We start from the raw sequence: 18,959 nt of genomic DNA on the forward strand, positions 1-18,959 counted from the left end.
GATTTCAGGGAATCCGAGCATGCACCAGGGTCTCGCTCACTGGGACCTGCCCTTTGGGCAAATGATTTTTCCAGAAACGTGTCAGTTATTGTGTGGCTGCTGTTGCCACTGCTGCTGAGATTCAAAGGCAGCCTGATCCGCTCCAGCCTGCAGGGCTGACTTCCAACACTGACTTCCGGAATCTGAGACTCGGCCTCTTTCTTCATGAAACACTTTGAAAACAAGAGTCCAGCACATATTGCAGCATTTAGGAGACAAGAACAGCCCTCGAGCTGAAGGTTCTGTGTCATTGCCACAAATCATCACATCACCACAACTGTTTGTTTAGGTAACTGTCATCTCTCTCCCATCCTAAAATTTCCAGAGTCAGGTCTCAGTAGACAACCCAAGCAGACACCATGTGGAAGGGAGAACTCACTTGGGAAGAGGAATCCATGATGTCACATCAATACTGCATGGTTTCTCAAAGTTACAGTTCTTTGTTCCAAAATTCAAATTCTTAGCCAGATGGCCTTGGCTCAACTTCTTGCCTCCTGAGTCCTACCAGGGAAAACTACCTGAAGATTCAGGTTGGTCAGGAGGGGGAGTCGCAGCATTTCTGTCCACAGGTTGTAGCTAGTCTCACCTCAAGGATGCCTCACTTCTGAAGGTGAAGGAACCACAAAACCAGGTCTCCTGCACAATCATTCCTGACAGAGAACAAATACTGACTGGCTATGCAGGGGCTTCAGAATTGTCTTCACAATATTTTCTCCCACCCCTCATTGCCTCCATCCCCTCCCCAGACCCTTTAAGAGACCACCCTGGCTGTGGATGCCACTGGATATCAGCTGGCAGTGCAGAAATCACCTCTTCCTCTTTGTAGGGAACAACAAGGGATTTCTGGGCTCCATCATCAAAATGGCCTCCAGGCTCCAAGTCTAGAAGTTTCCAATGAGGTGTGTAATTAAAAAAAAAAAAATTCTCCACAACCCTTTGCTCCTCTGGTGACTTCAGGGTGAAGAGCCTTGAGTTGGGAGGTGAAAAAGATCGTGGGAAGATTTCTTGGAGCACAATAGAAAACACCAAACTACACACAAATAACTGATGAGTGGTCACAAAATGGCTTCCTTTAAAATGGGAACCAGTGCGAGGGCCGTAGGGCTGGGGAAATGTGAGAGGTATTCCACAGGGTCAGGGCTGGGGGTGTTCTTCAAAAGTGCAGATCCTCCTGGTAGAAGCAGGAGGGTCTGGCTGAAATACCAAAACCTGTGTGCAAGAGGTAAGCAGATACCTCACCCTTTGATTCCACATCTTCATGCCCTCTGCAATTACTGATTTTCCTTACAGATGGTCTGCCTGGGTATAGGGGATAGAGGCTCAATCTGGTTTCATGTGGGCTCTGTTTTAGCCTTTCCAGTGGCAAATCACACTTTGTGACCAGGGGCCCTAGGCTTGGCAGCCAAAGGCTGAGGCTTTTTCTTTGAGTAGTTCCCAGCATAAGTGACAGCTCCAACTTCCTATAAAAAACAAGATGGCATTATTAGGAGTCCCTCTCCACCCCACAAGTCCCACCCCTGGGCCTAAATTCTTTTAAGTTCTATTTTCTTCTGAGCTTCACAATTCAGAGATTCAGTCCAGCCTTAGAGCTCAGGAGAGAGTAAATGCTCAGAAATGATTGGCTGAATTGTTGTGGAAGCTTCCTCAATTGTGAGGAAGACCCTTGCTTTCTGGTGGTTCCTCTTAAATAGCATCACCAGGCCTAGCCCAACTCTGGAATCTTTCACCTCCCCACCATCTCAGTCATACCTCCTAGGGCCTCAGGTTGATTTTCAGCTGACTGCATTGTGCCTCAAATGTAAAATGGTAGCAGTCACACCTACCCCAAATGGTCATGATGATTAAATGAGACAGGACATGAAAAACCCTTAGCACAAGCTAATAAAGACTTAATAAGGGGGTGGTAGTAGTTGTTGTTACTGTCAATCTTGTCACCATTACCTTCTGGGGGCTCAGCCACAGGGGGATTTAAACAGTACATGTGATAGCCACGATCACAGTCGTCACAGAAGAGGAGCTGGTCCTGGTGGAACACAGAGTGGTGAAGAGGAGGAAAAGATTGCATTACTTAGAATAAGCATTACAATCTTAGTTCCACAGATCAAACTTCCTGGATGTCCCCATTTGGGGTCCTCAACTGTCCACTGAATATGCTTCATACTTTGCCACATGTGGAATTCCCCCTCTGCTTCCCCAACTATGCAAGTCCTACCTCCACTTTAGGGTTTATTCTGAAATTATACCTTCTTAAAGAAGCCCTCCTTGATTACCACCTCATACTCCAGCTTAGAGGAACTCCTTTTCTTCTCAGTCATTGCCTAATCACCCTCTTAGTCTTCAAATACTTCTTCTCTTTCATAAAGACTTAATTAGTCTACCTCAACTAGAAGGTCTCTCTCCCCTCTTGCATCCCTATAGTACTTTCTCTTTCCTATGATACTTAAATGCATTTTCCTTACTGCAAAACATGGCATATGGTAGACATCTATACAATTCTTCTATTGGCCAGTTCATTTGGAAAATGCCTCTTTGGTCCACTCCTTATTGGACTGTAAGATCATGGGGGCAGAGTCTTTTACTCACTCTGCATCTCCTTCAGAACTTCCTTGCACATAGTAGCTATGCAATAAATGTTTATGATCTGATCCCATTCTCCAGGTAGAGTTCTATCCTATTACATGACCTATGGACCTGTTTGGATGGCTTATAAAAAGTTTGCAAAATTAAGTCTGTATTAAATCTCACCTTGGCTCCCACCAGTATAGAGATACTAGAAAAAATAGATATGGAAGTTGGATACCTCAGTGAGCAAACAATGAGTCAGGAGAGATCATAAAAGACCTTCTTATTATACTAAGACCTTTCAATGAGGGCAATGGGAAGCTTCTGAAGAGTTAGCAAACAAAGGAGTGTCATGGTCAGACTTGTGGTTTAGATAGCTCTCACTAGCTGCTAAATACCCATATATACCCAGGTGGGGAAAGGTTGGGTCTAGAGGCCAAAGATCACTTAAAAAGATGATTCAGACATCCAGGTAAGATGATGGTGACCGGAAACTGGGATCGTGGGCCAGGGGAAAGGAACAGGTCTTATTCCCACTTAAGAGTCATTGATTAGATGTGGAGAGTGATGTGGAAGAAATTAAGAATGTCTCCTATCAGCCCACCAGTTGATGCAGCTACCCATTGAGACATGGACTGAGGAACAGATTCATGGGAGGCAGAGAGAAACCTCAGCTATAGGCACACTGCATACAAATCACCCAGTGGAAGCAACTGGAAACAACTAGATATTGGAAGACTAGTCTGGACATGAAACATAGATTTGCTTGGTGATGAGATGGCACTGGAAGTCCTAAGAGAGGAAGTCCAGTGCTGGTGAACACAGATGTCGTTCTACCTGCATTCAGGGAGGGGTATCCATGAACTTCTTGAAATGAATTCATAACCTTATTGGTAGAAATGTACATTTTTCTGAGAAAGAGTAAATCCATAGTTTTGATGAAATTTCATTAAAAAGTACTAAAAAAAAGATTACTATGACAAAGACCAAGAATAAGGCCCTTGGGGAACACCAATTTTAACAAACAAAAGAAGAATAAAGAAACTAAGAAAAAGCAGTTAGAGCGATAAGATGAAAACAAAAACGGTGTGGTTTACTCTAAAAATTGACACCGTTATTGTTGGACCTGAGATAAGCTACATGATAATTTGGATAATATGAAGAGGAACAAGTTAGGATTAGCATGGAGACCACAATCAGGGCGAGACTAGTATTACTAGAACCCTAAAGACACTGATAACCTCTACTGTGTTGCACATGAGAAATACAAGAAGGCAGAATACCCTGGATTGGACTTTCCCAAAGAGGAAAAAACGTTTGTACATTAAAATATGTTTCTCAAGGTTAATCATCATCTGGCACCATATTCTCTTCTCTTTCATCTGCTTTGCAGGATAATTGCCTGTTAAAGCTATCAGGAAACCCTATCTGTTGAAAAGCACAAGTTGAGGACTTCTTACTACCAAGTATCCAAGAACCTGGATCCACCTATGGCTACAATTCCAGAGAATAGGAATCACTGGGCGTGGAGAGGAAGTCAGTAGCCCAAGCAATCACACATTGATTCTCCCCTAAGGCTCTGCCAAGTCAACAAAAAAACTCTGCTTTAACACTATTTGTAAAACCAAAGCCAAGAATCAATCCAAATATTCATCAATAAGGGACTAGATGGATAAACTAGTGAATTCCTGTGCAGCTACAGGAAGGATGAAAGTTGTATCTATATATTGCTGTTAAGTAATCTCCAGGCTAGTCAATAAAAACATGAGGTGAAGAAAACATGTATATCTGTTACCATTTTCCAAGATGCTTCCATTTTCTAATGATTCATATGCACATAGGTATACTTTCATATAAAGAAAATGGAAAGATAAACCATAATTTTTTATAACAGTTACCTATAGGCAGAGTGAGGGGATAGTGTGAAAGAGGTGAGAATGGATTTCTTTGATGGTACTGTTTATTTTATAGATTTGATTCTGGAACCAGTGAATATTTTACATGCTCATAAAGCAAAATTAGCTTACAATTGTTACTAAAAAACAAAAGGAAAACGAATCTATGTATTAATTTGTGGCATAACCACATAGAAAGCAACTGTTTAAAACAAGTAGTTTGATTATACATCTTTAGTCAAATATGTCTTAAGGACAAAAATAAGTGCAGATACAGATATAGACATAGATATATTCAGTAATCATATTGTGGGTGGTAATAGAGGAATTTATATTCTGATATTTTTATGTGTGTAATAATGTTGGTTTTGAGAAGCAGCAAGATTTTGACATAGTTGGAAAAAAATACAGATGAAAGGTCAATAAGGTTAAGTAAAAATTCTACTATTAGTCCTGGGTATAATTTGGAAGAATTGGTATAAATTCATGGTGCATTTTATCTTTAAAACAAACAAAACATATTTTCTAACTCTATCCATTGATAATGCCGCCATCCAGTAACTAACACCATGAAAATTAGCACTCATATTATGTTCTCTAGTGGCAATGGTCTTTAGAGAACATAATATGAGTGCTAATTTTCATGGTGTTAGTTACTGTATGGCGACATTATCAATGGATAGAGTTAGAAAATATGTTTTGTTTGTTTTAAAGATAAAATGCACCATGAATTTATACCAATTCTTCCAAATTATACCCAGGACTAAGATACACAATGGAATATTACTCAGCAATCAAAAAAGATAAACACATGCAGTTTGCAGCAACATGGATAGAGCTAGAAGGGATCATGCTCAGCGAAATAAGTCAGAAAGAAAAAGAAAAATACCAGATGGTCTCACTCATAACAGGAATTTAGAAAACCTAAATAAGAGACCAGGAAAAAAAAGACTAATCAATGCAAAGTAAAAAATCAAAGCAACTACAAACCAGAGACACAAAGCGGTGGGGGGACAGGGCGGGGGAAGAAGCGGTGGTAGAAGAATGGACTAGAGTCAAAATAAGGGGGGAGGTGCAATTGTATGGGGAATATAACCAAAATGAAAATGCATACATTGTGCAAAGATGAAAAAAGATTTATATAAGAATTATATAAAATAAAATATTTTTTTAAAAAAAAGACCATTGCCACTAAAATGAACCAGAAGTCCTTAGAGAAGAGGCTGATTCTCTATCTGGGTCATGAAATGAATATCTTTACATACTTGGAAAGCAAGGAAGTGATCAAATACTATTGGAGTCTTGTCAAAAGGACTCAGGATTCAGCCTGATTATGCTCCCACTGGGCAAAAATAGTATAAATGTTACCATAATGGATTGAATTAAATCAAATATATTTAAATCCTTGAATTCATAGACATGATTTTAAAAAAATTGTCACCTTTAGAAGATGTTAGAGAAATATGCCATTATATTTTTATTTATCATTTTGAAATAATTTTAGATTTAGAAAAAGTTTACAAAACTAGTACAAAGAGTTTCTGCATAGACTCTGCTTCCCTGAATGTTAACATCTTACATTCCCACAATATGATCACAAAAAGGAGGAGGTAATTACTATTGGGACAACACCAACTAGTCTACAGACCTGACTTGAATTTTACCAGTTTTTCCACCATGTTCTTTATCCCAGGATGCAACTCAGGACCCCACAGTGCATTTACTTGTGTCCTTGACACGGAAACAGTTCCTCAGTTTCTTTATCTTTCTTTATCTTTCTATCCCAGGCCAGTGACTTCATAGAATGTCACTCAATTTGAGCTTGTCTGCTCTTACTTCATGAGAAGATCGAGGGTGTGTATCTTTGGCAAGAATAATAGAAAAAAGATGGTGTCCCCTTCTCAGTGCATCATATCAGGGGGGCATTGATATCAGTAAGTCTTATTACTAGTAATGTTACTGTGGTCGTATGGTCAAGGTACTATAGACCAGTTTCTCCATTGTTAAGCTATGACTTTCCCTTTGTAATGTATTTATAAGTAATCTAATGGGGGAGATACTCTGAGATTATGCAAATATCCTTTTTCTCATCATACTTTTACCCACTAATATTAGCATCAATTGATGGTTCTTACAACAACCATAACTATGATGATTGCCTATTGGTGACATTACCTATTGGTGATTAGTTGTTCTCTTCCCTCTATATTTATTAATTGCAATTCTGACCTGCAGTAGAGTTTACCTCTTCCTTTTTTTTGTTTATCTATTCGAATGTTTTGTTCTTGTTCAAGATTAGAATTATATTTATTTTACTCTTTGCCTTGTAATGTCATACTGTCTTTAGTTTGTTACCAAACTGTCCCCAATTTTGCAAATGGCAGTTCCTTCAATTTGACTCCCGTGTCCTTTGGGCATGTCCCATCACTTTTTTAGAACACCCTTACTTTCTAGTACACAGGATGCTCCAGACTCCTTTTGCATTTTCCCTACCCCAGTTTTGGCACTAGCCATTTCTCCTGGTTCCTTTTTTTGGAAAATGGTATTTAGAAACCATTGTCTGAGTGGTATGTATTTTCATTGCTTTGGGTTGTCACTGCTTCTAGTCTCTCCCAACTGATGCAGATAGGAAACAAATAAATGTGTAGGTAGACATGCATCTATATGTGTATGTAAACTATATTACATTATACTGTAATAATGTAATACATCGATACCCACTATTCCAGCCCAATGCCACAGGGTTCAGTCCAGCCTGCTCCCTGCACTCGGAAATTCTTTCTCTGGCATTGAGAAACCTGCCTCTCATTATTCACAATTTGTAGTTATTAATTCAGACCTTGTACACACATGATTTCAGAATGACTAACTCATACACCTATGGGAAACAAATTTACTAATGAGAATACATTATTTGTGAATTATTTCTGACTTTAGCCTTAGGATACAAATACTGCTTTCCAGAGTTACTTGGTTAGTCCCTTCCTGCTCCACACTTCAGTATGGCTATGCTATATATTTATATTATACTTAGGTTCATTTGTTACTGTTTCTATTCCATCTAAGTTTTCCAACATTCTAGTAGATTTTTAGCATTTCTCCACTGGAGAACATATAAAACAATACCTTGGTTCTTAGAATTAGAGCTATACAAAAAGGCATGCTCAGAGAATTGTTTTCCCCTTATCTTTATCAACCCACTCATAGGCTGTTCTTTTTCACAGCTGCCTAATATCCCATGATGTTTCTGTGCCATCATTTGTTAAACCATTATTTGGATCTCTGAGAATTTAGGTTGTTTCCAATAGTTTATAATTATAAACAATGTGAACATGAATATACTAATGCATATGTATTTTCATATATTCTGGGTATATCTATAGGATAGATTCCAATGGGCAAGGTCAGAGTGTAAAAGTAAGTGCACAACAGGTGTGTTTGGTATTGCTGAATTTCCCTCTAGAAAGGGTGCACCACTTTGTATTCCCAGTTGGTGGCTTTCACATAGCTTCATCAATAGACAGTATGGTCACACTTTTAATTTTTTTCTAATTTATAGATAAGAAATGATACATTTGTTTTATTTTAATTTGTTTTCATTTCTTTAATAGTGCATTTGAATGATTTTTAATGTTTAGGAGTCATTTCTTATATCTTTTATGAATTATCTGTCATTCTTTTATCTTATTCTATCTAGCTTCTGGTCCCTGGTCCCTCAAATTTTAAGAGTTCTTTGTGTATTAGGGATAGTAGCCCATTTTCTGTGGTGTATGCTACAAATATATTTTTCCAGATTTTCAACTGCCTTTTGATTTTATGGTGTTTTATGTTATGAAAATTTTTATGTGGTCAAATTTATCAATATTTTCTTTAATTGCCCATGAATTTTGAGTCACAGAAAATCCTCCTTACATTTATATTTAAAAAACTCACCCATGTTAACTAATATGGTTTTATTTTTTATATTTGGATCCCTGGCCCATTTGAAGAGTGTTCTTATTTATTTTGTGGGCTATGGACCTAATTTTGTCTTTTGCCAAATACATAGCCCCTTGCCCCAAACCACTCATTGAAAAGCCATCTTTGATCCAATAATTTTAGCTGCAAATTTTATACTGAATGTATGTAGTTGGGTCAATTTATGGATTTTCTAATCTATTCTATTGGTCTGTTTGCCTAAACTGTTTTAGTATAGAAGTCTTGCAGTATGTTTAACACCTAGTAGGGCTAGCTCCCCCCCCCCCCAGTAATTTGGTTTTTGGTGTGTTTTCTTTACTGTTCTTGCAAATTTGTGTTTCCATATGAATATTAGTATAAAGGTGTCTAGTTTTATAAAAAAATTATTGCTGTTTTATTTGTCTTGAATTAAATTTGTCAACTAGAAAGAACTGACTTCTTTATAAAGTTGAGTCATTCTATCCCAAATCATCTGAGGTCGTTATATTTTCTCAATTCTACTTCTTTGTCTTTTCAAACATGTTTTAAAATTTTCTTCCTAGGTTTTACATATTTACTATTAAGTTTATTTCTAAGTATTTCTTCTAGTATTTCTGCTTGTAAGTGGAATTTCTCTACTAGTATGTTATCTAACTGATTGCTATTAAATTAATAGAAAACTGTTAATTTCTGCATGATATTTTTATATAATGTTACCTTTACTGTTGAGTTAGCTTAATCATTGATTGTGTGAAACAATAAATCTGAAGAAGAAGAAATCAAAAAAACCATCCCTTTTGTTATTGAAACAAAAAAAATCAAATATTTGGGAATAAATCTAACAAAAGAGGTAAAGGACCTATACAAAGAAAACTATAAAACACTGTTAAAAGAAATAGAAGAAGACACAAAGAAATGGAGAGACATCCCCTGCTCGTGGATTGGAAGAATAAACATTATTAAAATGGCCATCCTTCCAAAAGCAATATACAGATTCAATGCTATTCCAATCAAAATTTCAATGTCATTCTTCAAAGAAATAGAACAATTATTGATGAAATTCATATGGAATCACAAAAAACCCCAAATAGCAAAAGCTCTCCTGAAAAAAAAAGAAGGGAATGGAGGCATTACACTCCCAGACTTCAAACTATACTACAAAGCCATAATCATCAAAACTGCATGGTATTGGAACAAGAACAGACATACAGACCAATGGAATCGAATAGAAAATCCAGAAATAAACCCACAGATTTATGCTCAACTAATCTTTGACAAAGGAGCAAAGACTATGCATTGGAGCAAAGAAAGTTTGTTCAATAAATGGTGCTGGGAAAACTGGGTCGCTACATGCAAAAGAATGAAGCTTGACCACTACCTCACACCATACACAAAAATCAACTCAAAATGGATTAAAGAACTAGACATAAGACCTGAAACCATAAAATATATAGAAGGAAATATAGGCGAAACACTACGTGATCTGCACATCAAAGACATCTTTACAGACACATCACCCAAAGCAGTGATAGTGAAGGCAAAGATAAACAGCTGGGACTACATCAAATTAAAGAGCTTCTGCACAGCAAAAGAGACAATAACAAAAACAAAGAGAAACCCCACCAACTGGGAGAACATTTTTGCACCCAACACTAATGATAAAGGACTGATCACAAAAATCTGCAAAGAGCTGATGAGACTCAACAACAACAAAGAAAATAATCCAGTCAAAAAATGGGCAGAAGAGCTAAAAAGAAACTTCTCTGAAGAGGAAATGCTAATGGCCAACAGGCATATGAAAAAATGTTCAACATCACTTGCCATCAGGGAAATGCAAATCAAAACTACCATGAGATACCATCTCACACCAGTGAGAATGGCACATATTAAAAAAACTAGCAACAACAAATGCTGGCGAAGGTGTGGAGAAAAAGGAACTCTTCTGCACTGTTGGTGGGAGTGCAAACTGGTCCAACCACTGTGGAGAGCTGTGTGGAGATTTCTGGACCTACTAAACATAGAGCTTCCATATGATCCAGCAATTCCACTCCTAGGTATTTACCCAAAGGACACAGAAACATCAATTCCAAAGAACACCTGCACCCCTATGTTTATAGCAGCACTGTTTACAATAGCTAAGCTTTGGAAACAACCCAAATGCCCAAAAATAGATGACTGGATCAAGAAGATGTGGTACATATATACCATGGACTATTACTCAGCATTCAAAAAAGATAAACACATGCAATTTGCAGCAACATGGATGGCGCTGGAAGGGATCATGCTCAGCGAAATAAGCCAAAAAGAAAAAGAAAAATACCGGATGGTCTCACTCATAGCAAGAATCTAGAAAACTTAAATAAGGGACCAGGAAAATGAATAACTATAAGAAAGTGAAAATCAAAATCAACAAAAAACTATGAACCAGAGACACTTTTAGGGGGGCGGGGGCGGGAGGGGAGGGATTGGGGTCAGAATGGGGGGGCTGCAATTGTATGGGGAATATAACAATAAAATTTATAAAAAAAAAAAAAAAGAGAGAGACAGTCAGTGAAGAGGCACCTGCATAGTGACAGGTGGGCAGATTGAGTGCTGCCCCATTGTGAGGGCTACATTAGGTTTTATCATCTTCAGGGAGGGGCTCATCTTTGTGGGTGGATGGTTTGTGCCATTGACACTCCCTATGACAGTCTGATAGTTTCTGGGTGTTGCACCTCCTGATCTGGCGTTGATGCCTAAGGGTCTTGGTTTCTTATAACTGGGTTAATGGATTATGCTAATCCCTTCTACCCCTACAACCTTGTATCTCCTTTTCAGTTTTTCTATTCTTATACTCCATCATTATCAAGGCTGAAGGCCTGCTGTGGTACTGAGTAATTGCCTACATTCCCACCTTACTTCCTTCTTCAAAACCAATAAAGTCAGCACTAAAGCAAAAGTCCAGGCAATTGCTTGCTCATAATAAAGATAGCCACCCATACTAGCTAGTTGGAGTGGGTCCCTCACTTTCATACCCAGCTTGCCATCTAGATTTATGTGCTGGGTCAGGCTGTTTTTGAAGAAAGACTAGGCACATTTTGTTTAGAGTATGGGATCAAATTTACTCCAGTTTCTGAGAATGCAGACCAAGAGCAAATACCATGGAGCTGAGCTATATGTCCCATGATCTCTGTAGCAACAAAGGAACATACTTACAAGAATCAATCACAAAGATGAAGCAGAGGCATCACTGCTGCTAGGTTATAGGTGTTTCTGTAGCAGAACCACTGACTGGACAAGTTTACAGTCTGGGGGCATCTTTCCTGGGAACTAGTAGTCTAAGTATACCATACACTTGTTAGGGGGAAAGGATGTCCTGAGCAAACTCCATACAGGTTTTGTGAACTCCACCCCCACAAAAAAAAAAAAAAATCATTGATTGTGTGATGCTTTCTAGATTATAGTTTCCTACTTTATTGCCATTCTTATGCCTCTAGTTGACTTATCATATTGCATTAACTATAATATCTCTAGAACAGTGATGAATAGTAGAAATTATGGGCATCCTTACCCATTTTCTGACCTGAATAGAAATTCCTTTATATTTCTCTATTAATAAGATAATGGTTTTAGTTCTAAAGTATAAATAGTTTATCATGTTAAGAAAGTGTCCCACAATTCCTATTTCCTTGAACATATTTATCATGAACAGTTGTTCAACCCATCCTGTTATTTTGAAACTGTAAATAAAGGAGAAAAATGAAGTATTAATCTGGCCTTTCCTGTGCCTTAGGACAATCAAATATGAAACTGAAAAATGTTTCTTTTTGTAAAATTACTCCAATTAATAAACAAAGAAGAAATTATAGATTAAAAATATCACTATTCTGCAACTCTTAATGAAATTATCAATCTAATTGAAGAAAATCAAGAGCTGTTTACCTTCACAAAAAGAGAGACACCAGGCATTCCATACCTCCTGGTAGAAGGACACGCCACCACTTATGTACATATATATATATATATATATATATATATTTCATTGTATTTTATTGTATTATAAAGTATATGTGTAGAGAGAGGTCGAGATAGAATGAGTGCAAATCTGGATCTGATAAAGCTCTAGCTCTAAGTAAAAATGTATAAGAAAAGAGACAGAGGAAAATGTCCACCACTACCACGGGGATGCGGTCAGTGAAATACAGTCACAGGAAACACTAATGAACAAATTAGCTGATTTCTTCAACAAAAATTCAAGGGGAAAAAGGAGCAAGATGGAGGGAAAAGCGATATATTAAAAGAAGCTTAAAAAGCAGTCAACTAATCACAATTATAGCCCTGATTTACATCCCAATTCAAATAAACAAGCTGTGTTAAAAATATTTATACATAGGCAATAGGAAGTTTGACCGGATATTTGAGTATATTAAGGAATTAATGATTTTTTTTAGCTATGTTAATATTTTGGTTATTTTTGTTTAAAAATACTTATCTTTGTGAGATTAGGATTATTTATATTTATTTATTTGTATTTGAAATATTTACAGATGAATGCCATTGTGATCAGGATTATCATGGGGTCAAAGGGCAAAGGGAAGATGTTGACTGACATTTCCCCCAGCAGCCAGTGATGAAAGTCCCTCCAGAGACTCTGCCCCTCAAAGGTCTCCCAACTCTTGGATCTCTCTCTGACAAAGGATGCCCAAACTCACATCATTCTCTGAGGTCCCACAGAGGATGCAGGACTTGCACTCTATGCACTGCCACTTGTAGGTCTTGACGGCCTCGGTCATGTTCAGGGTGAACTGCAGGCAGGTTGGGTGACCTGGAGGAAGCAGATATGGCAGCATTAGGGCTAGAGGCTATGACCCCTCAACACCACTAATCAAAAACATATTTTTGCCTAATTTGTAGGGAGAGTGGGGGTAGAGCACAGGTTGGGAAATAAACTTGGGGACTTGATGGCACTCTACCCACACTTACCACCACCATCAGACTGAGGCCCAAAGAGAGAAATGGACATTAACACTCTTAGTGGGGGATAGAATCCTTTCCCATTCTCTTGCTATATGAGCATGGCCCCTCAACCCCACCCAGAAGTGAAACCAGCTAATGAGGACAGAAAGTGATAAACAAAGAGAAAGAAAGAGAAAGAGAAAGAGAGAAAGGCACACAGCACAAGGCAGCACATGGAGTCACCAGCGTTGTTTCCAAGCCCCAGCACCAATTGAGGCAGGAGTAAGACATAAGAGGTATTTGCAGCTGGACTTTCCATGTGCAAAGTTGTTCATGTTGCCCCAGGGCACAGGACAGGAGGTCAAGGGAGCTGTATGGTTCCCAGGGACTGCACAGGGGCATTATGAGGGAATGCACTGTTGCCTGAAGTATCCATGCCCATGCCAAAAAACTAGCAGAAATCTACATCCTGCACAGAAACAGGGACTTAAATGGAAATGGCCTGGCAGAGGGGGCAAAGAAATGGATCATCACAGCAAAGGGCAGACAAGGCCAGGTCTATCCTAAAAGGACCTGTTGATGGCTCTAGTTCTTTTTTCCATCCCAAGAATCACATTAGCCAAGCCAATAGCAAAATTAGGAAGGGACAGTATGTTGTGAGCTTAGCGCACACACGCCAGTGGACCAACACCCATGGCTTGACCTGCAGAGTTAGACTCTCTTCTTAGCCAGTTCTCACCCAAAAGAGACACTCGGGCAGAGAGAAGAGAGCTTTGAGGCACAGGATGTGAAAACCCTTGACCTTTTGTTTTGGTAGGAAAGGGAAAGTTGGATGATGTTCTCAGGTTTCCAGTGCTGTGAATCAGACAGGACTCTGCCCATAGTTCCCAGGGCAAATCCATTACTGATCGTCAGAAAGGAATTGATAGCTTGGCCTTCTGTGGGGTTCACCCTTCTCCAGCGCTCCCAACTCTGCCAAATCCACCATGTAGTGCATTGTGTTGTCTCTTGTATTGAGGGATTATGTGCTTCTAAGGGACACTATTTGTGTCACTCCACCAACCTAGTACCCTCCACAGTTGGTCAGGGTCCCACTTGACACCACACCCCCAGGCAAAGACATAGCCTGTGGGAAGCCACCATTTCCTCCATCCCAGATGCTCAGGGAGCTGGTTACATCATGATCATTTGGGGGAAATACTGTCAATTCAGTCAACATACAAACCTTTCCAATTTCAGACTCCACAAGTACAAACCATGTGGTTATCGCTGAGAGTAGAGAGAGAAATCATTTGTTGGTGGAGACGGTGAAAGACACTTAGCAGAGAGGAGGTAGAAGCATCAAGGAGAAGACTGACTTAAAAGCTTTCCCAGGACTTCTCAGATGCCATAGAACTCAGACATGCCCCCAGCTCTGAACTGATGAATGACCCTCCTGAGGTGACACTGTGGCAGGGAATCTGAAGAGAAAGAAGCTTGAAAGCATCTTAACATTCTAAGAAGACTTCTGATCAGAGTTATTCCCTATTCCAATCTCTCAGAGATACTGCTAGGCTGGGATTAAGAGGGAAAATGCCAAAGTGTGATTCTGAATGGTGGGGACCCTGGCTGTCCAGCGCTCAGACAGGGCAACCTTGGAAGACTGAAGATGAGATCACGGAGCAGACACCCATATGAGCAAGTAGACTTTGCCTAATTCCATGGCCTCCAGCTTGCAATAATTGTTCATGAACTTTAGTATGTACTGAGCAATAGCTGGATGACCTATTGAACAGATACACAGAAAAGATAAATTGGTGGGCAAGACAGCCCAGTCTAGTCAACTCAATAAGTTGCACACATATCTATATATTTACAATTGTTTAAGTGCCACAAAGGAAAATTACGGTTGGCAACAAAATAAAACAATAAGGGAATCTAACCTAGTCTGAGATGCCAAGGAAATCTTCCCTGAGAAAGACCTTTAAACTGATACCTGACAGATGAAGAGAAGTTAGCTGGGAGGGGGCTGGGGGGAGTGGTAGCAGGGGAGGATTCCAAGTGGGGAGAACTGCATTTTGCGGGTGGGGGGAAGCTCTAATCAGTGAAGGAGGTTATCAAATTTAAATGTAGGGAAAGACCAGTGAGCAGAGGCTTGGTAGGGCAAAAGACAGCCAGAGGGGTAGCTGGAGCCAGATTACACAAACACCCATAGTCCTAATTTGAGGATTCAGACTTTACAACCATGACAGGATTTTAAGCAAGGCAGTGGCTGGATTATATTGTGTTTTTAAAGGAGCATGAGGAATCTTTACTGTGATGAAGCGGTTCTGTATCTTAATTGTAGTGGCTTAATTGTAGTTCTGTATCTTAATTGACATTGATGATTGCTCATCAATGTCAATTGCCTGGTTTTATATTGTACTATTGTTTTACAAGATATAACCATCAAAGGAAACTGGGTGAAGAGTGCATGGGAACACCCCATAAGATAGTTTGCATTTTCTATGCAACTATACTTATTTCAAAATAAGATGTTGAAAAGATCTTTTTAAATAAGAAATACCCCATATATATAAATTAAAGTTATCATAAAGGAAGAAAGAGAGGGAGGAAGGAAGAAAAGAAGGAAGGAAGGAGCAGCTGTCTAAGGAGAGCATTTGTGCAGACAGGGAAAATGTAGAGATGGAAGAATTTTGGAGACACAAGTTAGGAGGCTGATGCAGCTACCAGAAGAGAGAGAAGCAGAGAGAAGCATGATCACACTAAAGTAAAGACTTGAAACATTTTAAGGGTATGACTGACAGGACTTGACCATTGTTTGAACAGTGGGAATATGGGAGAGGCATGAGAAATATTCCCAAGTTTCTAACCTAAGATAGCAGATGTGTTGCAGTGAAATTTACTCAGATAAGGAAGACTCTAGAAAGAACATAAGGACCAAATGGAGGAAGGGGAGAACTGACTCTGTTTTGCACATGTTGAATTTGGGAAGGCTCACAGGCTCCTGGCGAAAATGTCAAGGTGATACTCAAATATCATGGGTTTAGAGATCAAAAGAGAAGTATGCAGTAAACCTATAAATTTAGGAGTTCTTGCCAAATAGGTGGCCATTGACGCCATGAGAATTAATGAAATCATCTAAGAAAGGGGACAAGAGAAGAGAGAGGAAAAGGGGAGAAAAGAAAGAAAAAGGTCTAGGACTGAACTTTGAGGAGTTCAACTCCTCAAAGATCAAAAGAACCAGAGGACGCCCAGAGAGATAAGATGCAAACTCAACAAGTATCACACATAGCAGCCAAGGAAGAGATTTCGGGAAGGAGAAGGTGATAAATTCTGTTGACTGCCACATGTTCTTGAGTTTGTCATTGCTCAGTAAAGACCCTGAGCCAGGGAGTATTGATAGATCAGTGCAAAAGCTGTCCTATTAATGACACTTTTCAGTAGTGTCATCTTCCCTAGGAAGGAAGGTCAACACATTCCAGGACAGGAGATGGAACTCAGCGGCTAACTGAGCATCTGTAGCTGCCTCCACTGTTGAGTGCAGAAGTTAGTGAGAGTGCTTCATGCAGCCAACAACACTCCACAAACATTTATTGAAAGCCAATCCTATGTCCAATTCTCTCTGACCACTGTGCTGAGCTCTGAAGACTTTTGAAGAGCATCTTCAGAAAGAAGATTGTCTAAGAGTCAATCTGATGTGGATAAGACTACAGTCTCCTGATCTCAGTGAAAAAGAGAAGACAGGACCAATGAACAGAACTTCCATTGGAAGTCTTTGAAAAAAATCCCATTGGCTTTTCCTGTGTTCCCATCTTGAGAAAGCCATCAGCCTCCTCCAAAGACCCTCCATACCCAAAGGATGGAATGAAAGTTCACATAATCTCCCCAACCTCATCCACTTTCCAAGTAAAATCAGAAGTAGTAGGAGTGTCAACATTGGTTTTAGAACTCCAGAAATTAAGACATCACTCAAATCTGTGAGAAAAGTAGGGGGTGGAAATTCGCCTGGTAGGAATAGGCACAAAAGCTTGTCGCCCAATCAGCTTTTACAGGTACAAAAAGTATGTCCAGAACTAAATGTCCAAAACTAAACTTTTGACCGTGCTACCTCAACCAGATGGCTGTCTGTTGTCTTTCTCTGAAAAAATGGAAAAAATCATGAGCAGATACAACTGTAAGAATCAGACTTCTTACCTACCATGGAAATGAAAATAATGCACTGTTGGACCAAGGGAAAGGTTTTAAGGAAAGTGACAGAAACCCTTTTCTAAGGTTTGACTTATTTTTGCCCAGAACTAAGTCCTAAAACCAGTGGAGGAAGGAAATAATAGATGCAATTCCAGGGAGGTAAGAAAAAGAGGCACATGGTTGCAAAGACATTTATTCATGGCCACGTGCAACTGAAAGATTCTTTATATCTTTAACAAAGTTAATCATTGTTCTCTAATGCACTTGCTTGGAAATCTATATTGTTCAAATGTTTCTTAAATCAAGGAATACCTGTATTGCTATTTAAATAGCCCAGTGGAGTGGAGGGAAACAATCTTTCCCAGGTCCTCACCCCTGGGTGAGATGATTCAGCAGGATATTTGTGAGAGTCCAATGACCAAGATGAATTTAGAAAGTACGACTGTGTGCAGGATTCCTCCCATCCAGATCACTGAAGTCCAAGTCATTTCTGGATCTTCCTTCAGATTTATTCTATTAAGAAGGTTCAGTAAATCTGCCTACTTGTTTAGTTGGTCCAACAGTCAATTTGATATGAAGAAACATTCCTTATTGAGTCCAGAGGCCTTCAAAAACTGACCTCAGTCATTCCTAAAAGTTAAACAGGAAATGAAACCCAGGGCCACCATGTGCCAGAGATCTAACGTCTACTTGGGACTTTCAGACAATAGGATTTGATTCAGGGTGCTCTTTCAGCAGATAGGAAGAAAAGGGTCAACCAGTGGGGTGAGGGGAGATCTTTTAGAAAGAAGATTGTCCATGAGGCTGGTATGGATGACATTTGTCTTCCAAGTGCAGTGAAAAAGAGAAGGTGGGCATTTGAAAACAATGACTGTACCCTCGCTGCCTTAAGGACACTTCTGTGTCTCTACAGAACATGTGAGAATGTCTACAGACGCTGAGAATGTTCCAGGGACAGCAACCAGGATTTCAAGGCATTGGAGTGAGCAGGCACACAGATAAATATTCAGGCAAAACCCAGGGCTAGTGTCCTATACATAGCTGTCCACCCCACACATGCTCACACACAACTGCCCATCCACAAGGATATTTCCAACCTTTTAGGGATAAAATATTAAATATACCTTGTTGGTTAAGCTCACATTACAATTAGAGGCTGACTTCAGTCACTAACCAGTCAGTCAGTGTTATACATATTCAGCAGAATGAGAGTAACAATTCATTTCTTGCAAAACCTGGGCAAAAAAAAGTATGCTATGACATGTGTCTCTTACATTATGATCCTTATTAAAAGAGTTTTTTATTTCATTATCGCCAATATTTAATTTGGACTGGGCTAAGTTACATCACTGATTAAATTAGAGCTCCAGGAAGAGAAAAAAACACATTATCTTGGTAGGTATGTGCGGAAAGCATAAATAA

General features: G+C 39.2%; 1 protein-coding gene across 1 annotated transcript in view; it reads right to left on the bottom strand.

Annotated features, from left to right (window-relative positions):
- Positions 1–1,428: 1,428 nt before the first annotated feature.
- DPF3 (double PHD fingers 3) overlaps positions 1,429–18,959 on the bottom strand; it is a gene marked incomplete at both ends in the record, with an annotated part of 242,164 nt that continues 224,633 nt past the window's right edge. The window contains 3 exons of the mRNA XM_084241388.1: positions 1,429–1,499; positions 1,981–2,062; positions 13,124–13,236. Of these exons, the coding sequence (XP_084097514.1) occupies positions 1,429–1,499; positions 1,981–2,062; positions 13,124–13,236 (266 nt within the window). The remainder of the gene's footprint in view (positions 1,500–1,980; positions 2,063–13,123; positions 13,237–18,959) is intronic.

This window comes from Talpa europaea (genome assembly GCF_964194135.1).
Source record: "Talpa europaea genome assembly, chromosome: 8".
Classification (NCBI taxonomy): domain Eukaryota; kingdom Metazoa; phylum Chordata; class Mammalia; order Eulipotyphla; family Talpidae; genus Talpa; species Talpa europaea.